Source organism: Oryza sativa, chromosome 10, assembly GCF_034140825.1.
Source record: "Oryza sativa Japonica Group chromosome 10, ASM3414082v1".
Classification (NCBI taxonomy): Eukaryota; Viridiplantae; Streptophyta; class Magnoliopsida; order Poales; family Poaceae; genus Oryza; species Oryza sativa.
In genome coordinates, this window is record NC_089044.1 from 17,805,490 (window position 1) to 17,814,373 (window position 8,884).

An 8,884-nucleotide genomic window follows, 5' to 3' on the forward strand; every position below is an offset into this window, starting at 1 on the left:
GTAGTTATAGCTAGAAAATAAACTAGAAGCCAAAAGCTGGGAAACTCAATTTTTCCAAATTCTCAGAAATTGGTTACCAACTAGCTGCTTCTTAAAATTTTAAGCTCCCCAAATAGGCCCATAATATAGTTACAATATAATTATACTTTAGTTATTCTATACTTACATTTGAAAGTTTTTTACTCAAAATTACATTCTATCATTCTTAAGTGACTAGCTAAGGGCCTGTTCACTTTGATGCTAAAAAAAACCTTACCACTTGCCAAAATTTTGGTAGTATTTCTTATATAGTTACCAAAATTTGGCAGCAAACTAAATGTAGTTATTTTTTGGCAACTTTACCAAAATTTGGTAAGGTTAAAAATGGCATCAAAGTGAACAGGCCCTAAATACCCATGCGTTCCAATGGGATTTACAATAAAGCCCAAAAAGAAAAAAAATCCCAACCTCTAATCATCATATCATATATTCATATTTGGTATGCTTCTAATCGGTCGTCCAATCCAAACATAAAAATCGGACAGCTCTTGACTGCCTTGCTCTGACATTTGTGACCGCACATCAGCACATGCGATGCATGCCACCTTTGCCAGTGACTTGCTACTGCATACCTATTGCTACTCTCTCTCTTCTCTCTCCACTCCATGCTTGCATGCATACATTTCATAATATTCAAAACGATTTTTCTCCTAAATTACTTATCCAATCTACAATTCGATCACACCATTGTATTCGTTGTAATGAAATCTTCACAACAAAATGTCACATGATTATATTATAATAAAAAATAATTATATGTTTCAATCTGTTAACATTCTTTGTTTCATACGTAATAGCGATATGTTTCAATGTGTGTATTCAACATGTTTCGCAAAATTTCCAAAACTAACTGCACTACTCTCTCTCCACCTCATCCATACATGCATGCATGCATTTTAACAAGTTTCAAAATACTTTTTCTCCTAAACTAATTATCCAATCTACGATCCGATCCCATCGTTGTATTCATTTTAACAAGATATGGCTTGATTATATTTTGATAAAAAAATAGCGTATGTTTTAATCCGTTAATACTTGTTGTTTCATATGTGACAGCGACATGTTTTAACGTGTATCTTCACCATGTTTCATAAAATATTCAAATGTTTCAGTTGCTAGTTTTTTGTTTCACCATATATAACTTAATGTTTCACTTGTTGGTTAACTGCAACATTTGACCGTCCGATATTTTTTGGGGCATTGGACGTCCGATGGGTAGATTCCTCCTACCCATCGGACGTTTAATGTTTCACTTGTTGGTTAACTGCAACATTTGACCGTCCGATATTTTTTGGGGCATTGGACGTCCGATGGGTAGATTCCTCCTGTACGTTGAGCTACTCAATTGATCGTAGAGAGTAACAATTGATATAAATTATCCATATTGTATTTTAGTGTATCTATATTATTGTATTTGATTTATAGAGTGAACATTGACATCATGGGCCCACATGAAAGTGGTGGCGGTGGTGGCAGAACCATCACTACGACTATAGAAATACTAAAAAAATACATATTAATATATATTTTCCTCAAAAAATACATATTAATTTAGGGTTAGGATTTATCTTATAATTCTTTTAAAAAATGTATTTTTTTATAAATTAGCGTGGACATACACTCAAAGTGATTAGAATCTCTCTCCGAGCTCATCTCGCTTTGATTTGCCTAGCTAGATTATTTCTTTATTTACACTATAACTTACTTCCATTAGATTAGATATATGATTGTATATTTTTTTTCCCTTATAATCGATATATTTTTCTGATCATATGCTATCACGTTCTTTTATTTTAGAACGTACAGCACCTTAATGATCATGTGGTAGGCAATAACCACGCGTCCATGCCAATGTTAGAAGGATATCATAGCCCTAAGAAAAACTTCCTAACAAAAGTTTGATCACCATTTGACAACCATCCTCTGCACCAACCAAACCATGTCCTGATGTCATGTGACCCTCGGTATAAGACTGACCCAACGGTCGGTAAACTGAAAAAAACCTCACTGCAACGAACGAGAAAGATACATGAAACGAACGAAACAATGGCTTCCATATGGTTCTCTCCCACCTAGTACTAGCTAAGCTAGCTTCTGCTTCACAAGTTATTATTAGCTACTGCATTCGGCGTTGCCATGGCGCGCGCGAACATCACGAACGCCGCCCGGGGAACGACATGGCCGGCCTCACCGAGCGGCGCCGCAGCTGCGACGGCGGCGGCGGCGGCGACAGCGACAGGGACGGCGCCGGTAGCGGCGCCGAGCGGCTCATCGCCACGACGACCTCCGGCTGGAGCGTCTGCGAGCGCTGCAGCATGTCGACCATGAAGGGCGTCTGGTAGGTATGGATGACGCTGGTGAGCTCCGTCGAGTCGCCGCGCGCCGTGGCGCGCTGCCACGAGTGGGAGCTCAGGCCGGCGAGCATGTAGGCGCGGCCGGACTCCTCGTACCGCTGCCGCGTCTCCACCCTGTCCTGCATCTCCCTCAGCTCCGCCGCCAGCGCCACGGACTGCGGGTCGTCGTCCGCCCGCGACTCGAGCACGCCGCGGCGCTCGTCGAGGATGGCGGCGGCCAGCTCGAAGTCGCCCCGCTCCGCGGCGGCGCGCGCGGCGGCCATGTCCTCCGTGGCCTGGACGCGATGCAGCTCCCGCTCGACCTCCGGCGACATGCCGTCGTAGCCCACGGGGGCGTCCACCGTGCGAGGGACGGTCACCGTGTCGCCCCCGACGCGGACGGTCTCCATGGTGGCCGTGCTCCGGTAGGTGCAGCTCGGCGTGATCAGGGCGGACACCCCGCGCGCCGCCGGGACGCGCACGGTGACGAGGAAGTCCCTCTCCTCGTCGGCGTAGAGGTCGCCGACGTCGACGAAGCCGCCGCGGCCGTCGCCGTCCACGTGGCTCGCGTAGCCGCCCGACCTGACGGAGGTCAGCAGCACGCCGTCGTCGCCGCACTCGACGCTCAGCCGCAGCTCCTGCGCCACCACGCTGAGTAGGCCGCCGATGCACTGGGCGAACGCGTCCTGGATCGAGCCCGCCGCGTCGATGAACGAGAACGTGCCGCCGGACATCTCAGCGATGGAGTGCATCGCCGGCGAGTCGTGGTCGGCGCCGAAGCCGAAGGCGTGGACCTGCACGTGGCGCGCCGACCCGCCACCGGGAAGGAGCGAGCTCGGGACGAGCACGGCGTAGTCCGGCTGGTCGCCGCCGCCGCCGCCGCCGCGCGGCACCGGGACGGTGTAGGTGTCCCGGCCGTCGGAGAGGAGGACGATGCTGCACACGGGGTTCCTCTCCCTCCTGTCCTCCATCACCCTCGCCGCCTTCCTCAGCGCGTCGGCGATGTTGGTGCCGCCGTCGGCGACGAGCGAGCTCACCCTCTGCAACGCGCGCTGCCGCCCGGACTCCGTCATCTTCCTCAGCGGGAACAGCCTCCTCGCCGACGACGAGAACGTGACGACGGACAGCCGGTCGCCGGGGCCGAGCGCCTGGATCACGAAGCTCATGGCGCGCTTCAGCAGCGCCAGCTTCGTCCCGGCCATGCTCCAGCTCACGTCGAGCACGGTGACGAGGTCGATGGGCGCGCGGGAGGTCACCGTCGCCGGAGAAGACGGAGCCTTCAGGTGGATCAACACCGCAAACTCCTCAACCATCACAGACTCCTCCATCGCCGGGAACGCAGCGTACGTCGTGATCCCAACAGAAGCAGGCGCCATTTCATCAGCGACGATCGAATCAACATCCTGAGTTCCAACCACATCTTCAGCAGGATGAAGATCCAACTGTTCATCGTCATCGAAAATGCCGCCATCCAGCGTACGAAAGATCGGGAGCTGCCATTGCCGGGTCACGCTGTCTCCGCGAGACAGCCTGCGGACAACGGCCATTCGCTGATGCTGATGCCTGTCATCCAGTGGGTGAGGGTTCACTCGAGCTGTTCCAAGAAGACTAGCATCTGCTGCTGCTGCTGCAGGGAGAGGGCCCTGGAACGGCAGCTCCTTCCACACGGCGCGGCAAATCGGGCAGACGGTGTTGCCGTGGCGAACGCTGGAGGAGATGCAGTGGAAGTGGAACTTGTGGGAGCATTCCGCGGTGAACAAGGCTTGGCCATTGCCTGAACACATTCCTCCGAGGCAAATGGCACATATCTTCTGAAAAAAGTAACCAAGAAAAGCAACAGAAGATAGTTAGTAACTGCAGATCGATATAGCAATCGGCAGAGTGGAGTTTCTTTGAAAAAAAAACACCAATTGAAGTTAAATAAAAAATATGATCCAGATTCATGCTAACATGTAAAGCTTTGTTCCCTAGAATGAACTGTACTTATTTCACATTACAAAATGAAGGAATGAGTTGTTTTCAAGAGCATCAGATATTAGCAATGACTGAAAAGAGGGAAGGGAGCCTAAATAATAGCCAAATTGTATGCTCCTAGTGAGTCTTAGAGAAAACTATAGTAGTATCAACAATGTCAACTGTCATCAGCATCAGCACAAGAGGCTAATGTCCAGTCCAAGTCATGCAATCCAAGTATACAAGGCAGACTGTAAGTCGTAAACTACTACTATTATTAATTAAACATCAAGCAAAATAGTCAACTCATGCAGCCGGACCCTGATATTATCCAGATGCTGATAGAAGACACGAAATCGAATTAGATGCAGCTAGTAAAACATTACAAAAGCACATCAATCGATGACATTGATGTCAGCTATCTGTGTGTCTATCCTTTCATTATTCAGCTCACCCCTTTCTGGAAAAGTATGAAGCACACAGTATATGGGGCAGAGCACATATACTCTGAATTATACCATATGGGCCAATCTTTCAAGAAGCATCCACATATTCTCAAATACATGCTGTTTGCAGCAGAGGATCACTTGACCAATTATTGATAACCAGAAAAGGATGCTGGTCTCCCCCTCTGATCCTCTCCCTGTCTTTAGATCAATGTTGATATCTAAGTCAAACCAACCAAGATGCTTTGCAGATCAATTTTAACTATAGCATGATAAGGCACATAATTAGAGATGACATTCGTGCATGTGAAATCATGAAGTGGATTGATTTAATTGCCAATTGCTGAGGTAAATCTTATCCAGTAAACTATGTTGACCAAATGTCATTTTATTTCAAGTATATTTTAGAAGCTCCATTGGAATATTAGGACAACATGTTATATGATAAATATAACAGGCTACCTCATCACATACTACTACTTGGGAATATTTGTTTGTTAAAACGATCCAGTGTTTTGCTCATCAGAGTGATGTCAAGAGCTGAATTTCCTAAAAAAAAAAGGTTTCTGTAAGCCTTATCTCGTACATGGCATCACCCAACTGATCAAAGAAAAAACATGGGCTGGAAAGGGAAAGAAAACAGTAGGCTTCAAAAGATGAGGAGAGAGTTGGTGAACAAGAGAGGTGTCCTGCCCTTCCTCGGAATTGCACACATAATTATACAACAGAACAAGCAATCAAAATTTTCGTCCTTTTCTAGTCCTAAATAATTAAGAAACTATTGCATACTTCTCCGGTTGCTTACTAGCACACAACGCGCTACATTCATGATAATTTCAATGGATAAAAAAATAAAAAAAACAAACATAAAAGTATTAAACACGCGCAAGAAATTCAAATGCAAGAATCAACCCAAAGACCAAAAAAATACAGAGAAAAGGTCCATGCAAGCAACCGGGCAAGCAGAATTCCCTAGAAGTAAAAACAACTAATTCTTTTAGATGGCAATGTACCAATCAAAGCAGAAAGGTATTGCATGGTAGTACGATGTTAAGTAGCAACGACGTTTTCTCCAGGTTTTTGGCACAGTTTAACATCGTTGGCATGATATGGTGTTGATCTACAAGACGATCAACGAAATCAGGTACCCCGACAAAAACCCTGTCTCAGATGAAACACAAGTAGCACAAGCTTGGGTATCATAATGAAACAAAGGATCTGTTGATTTCGGTGAAAGATGGCAAAGGGAGCAAAATAATGCAGAACAACAATTGTATTCGGCATCATCTCTACTACTTTGGAAGTCATCCTTCTCCTTCACCACTACAATTCACCATCATAGTTCCTCATGTAAACAAACCAACTCTCTAAAAAAAATCTCCCCACCCAAAAACCATTGTTTTCACGCGAAGATTAACCTGAAAATCCAGATAGGACGTAGCACTATTCTTTTTTAAAAAAAGATCAGGCAAAAGTTTGGCCTTCAGGATCACTGCAGTTTTTCTTTTTGTGACAAAAGGCATATATCAGCATAAGATGGATATCCCTTTACAAAAAGAAATCTGACTAAGTTTCACAATGATTCCAAATTGCAGATATGATTAAAATCCCCGCTTACGTGCGGGGAACAAAAAGAACTAGCGAACACTGATTAAAGTGCCGTGTTTACCTTACCTAAACCCTACAAAGTTATGCTAATCTAAACGGATGCAGCCCTCTTGATCATGAATCATTCGAACAAAAATATCGTATCAACTTTCTTCAGGCGTGTCCTAGAACTACTATCAGATTTCAAACATCTCGGTTTTAAACAAGAGCAGTTTTACTTCTCACGAGATTAAAAAAATAAAAACCGATAAATCCCTATCAAAATCATATCATGAATCATTCGAATAAAATATCGTATCAACTTTCTTCATGTGTGTCCTAGAACCACTATCAGATTTCAACATAACTCATCTCGGTTTTAAACAAGAGCAGTTTTACTTCTCACGAGATTTTTTTAAAAAAAATAAAAACCGATAAATCCCTATCAAAATCATCGAGAGGATCACACGAGAGTGGGGAGAGCTGGATAAACTGGGCAAGGCGATCGATCTCACCGTGGAGCTCCTGCTCCCGCACCTCGACAGCCGCCGCGAGGAGGCCACATGCGCGGGCGGCGAGGCGGCCACCGACCTCCCCCTCCCTTCCCCCTCCTCCCCCTCCCCCTCCGCCTCCGCCGCCGCCGCCCGCACCCTCGGCGCGCGGACGCAGAGCCTGGTGGCAAGCGCGCGCTTGGCGCGCTCCCACTTCGCCACCGCCATGTTCGCACAAGCACACACCGCGCTCTCCTGCCCCCCCTGGTCGGACTAGGGTTTGTTGGGGGAGAGACTGGATGGATGGATGGGTGGATCGGTCCGCGCGGAAGGAGGAATTCTTGGCTGGCTCGCTCGCGCTGGGGGGGTTTAGCAGCGAGCGGCGAGGTGAGGAGAAGGAGAGAGCGGAAGCAGGGGAGAAATACGGGGGGAGGAGGGAAACGCGGGGGGGGGGGGGGGGGGGGGGGGGGGGGGGGGGGGGAGAGAGGCGAGCGGGGGAGGAATCTGTGGGTGTTTTGACTTGTTCCCACTTTGCCCCTCGCTATGAAAAGGAGTACGAGTAAAGAATGTTTTTTTTTGTGGTTTTTGGAATTTGGATTGTATAGTAAATTGTTTTTTTTTCTCCCACCTTGTGTTTGAGCCATTTTTATCATGTCACTTAGTAACCTTTTGTGTTCGAGACATTTTCCTCATGTCATTCAATCACTTATCTTTTTGTGTGAGTTATAAAAAGGGTGAAAAGGCATGATAATCTTTGTTTGGTTAGGGGTTTGTGCATGTAATTTCCTGGTAAGTTAATAAGATACTAGTAGTACATAATCATATTAGCACACTCTTTAGCATTATTTCTTTTTAAAATTATTCACAGGGTTCACTTGTCAGATGATTCTATGATGTCCTTCCTCGACTTTGTCGTAAAAAGTTTATCGTCAAAGATCATTGCTCGAGCCACCTAGCTAGTAGACAGAGAGTAGGGGTAAACATGTAAACCTCACAACATTTACACATGATTTAATATCATAACAAGCGGACTCGTCTGCCAGCAACTATGTTGTCACGTTCTTGTATGCTTTATAAATACAGTAAAACCACATAAATGTACTGCCAACTATAGTTTTAATAGAATTGGTCGTTGTTCCATCGCTAGCCCGATGATAAATGTAGTGCCAGTCTTGACATTGTTGATTCCTGCTAAACGCGTTAATGCTATTTTTGTCTGCATTAGGTTGACTACTTCATCTAAGTTATTCGTTCACAATCAGGTCCAGGTACATCGGGTTGTTACTAGGTAGTAAGGAGAGTAGAGGCCATCTTTCTTAGGGGCTCCATAGTTTCATTGCACACTTATGTCTGTGTGACGTTTATATTTTTTTTCTTCTATCGTAATAAAATTCGGACAATGTTTGTTTTGCCAGTCCAGCAAATCAAAATACTTCATCCTAGTTTTTTTTATCCTCAATTTTAGTTGGGCATTCCATATTACCTTTAGCTCAACTTTTACCACAACTTGAAAACTGACTTTAGTTGTTTTATCGAAAAGAAAAGAACACCCATTTTTCATTGAGGAAATTCCCTGTGTACCTCTAAAAGTTTGCCCAATCCCTTTTATACCCTTGAAATTTGTTCATTCCCTTTCATACCTCTAAATTTCAATTTGAATCCCTTCTATACCCCTTTCGCTAGTTGACTCTTAAATTCCTACCATAAAGTCCATTTTACCCTTTGATATGAAGAAAATATAAATTTATGAAGTATATTGATCGAGTACATAAATATAAATATATTGTATGCGACTATTATATCTATGAGTTTATTTTGTGAGATTGTATTTAACAAAAATAATTTTTATCTTGCATAACAAAAAAATTATCATAAATAATATCTTGCATAACAAAGTCATAAATAATATTTATGATAATTTATTTTAGATATGACATAAAAATAAAATTTATTTATTAGTTATTAAAAATTACTTATTTAGCACATCAATAGATTTATCTTATAAAAATGTCGTACTACTATTACAAAATATGTT

At 44.5% G+C, this 8,884-nt stretch overlaps 1 protein-coding gene across 1 annotated transcript; it reads right to left on the reverse strand.

The window, feature by feature from the left end:
• Positions 1 to 1,927: 1,927 nt before the first annotated feature.
• On the reverse strand, positions 1,928 to 7,261 carry LOC107277649 (E3 ubiquitin-protein ligase WAV3). The gene is made up of 2 exons (XM_015757487.3): positions 6,874 to 7,261; positions 1,928 to 4,183 (listed from the first exon to the last, which is right to left on the reverse strand). Exons 1-2 carry the CDS (start codon positions 7,075 to 7,077, stop codon positions 2,192 to 2,194), a joined length of 2,196 nt encoding a protein of 731 aa, XP_015612973.1. The 5' UTR covers positions 7,078 to 7,261; the 3' UTR covers positions 1,928 to 2,191.
• Positions 7,262 to 8,884: the final 1,623 nt, after the last annotated feature.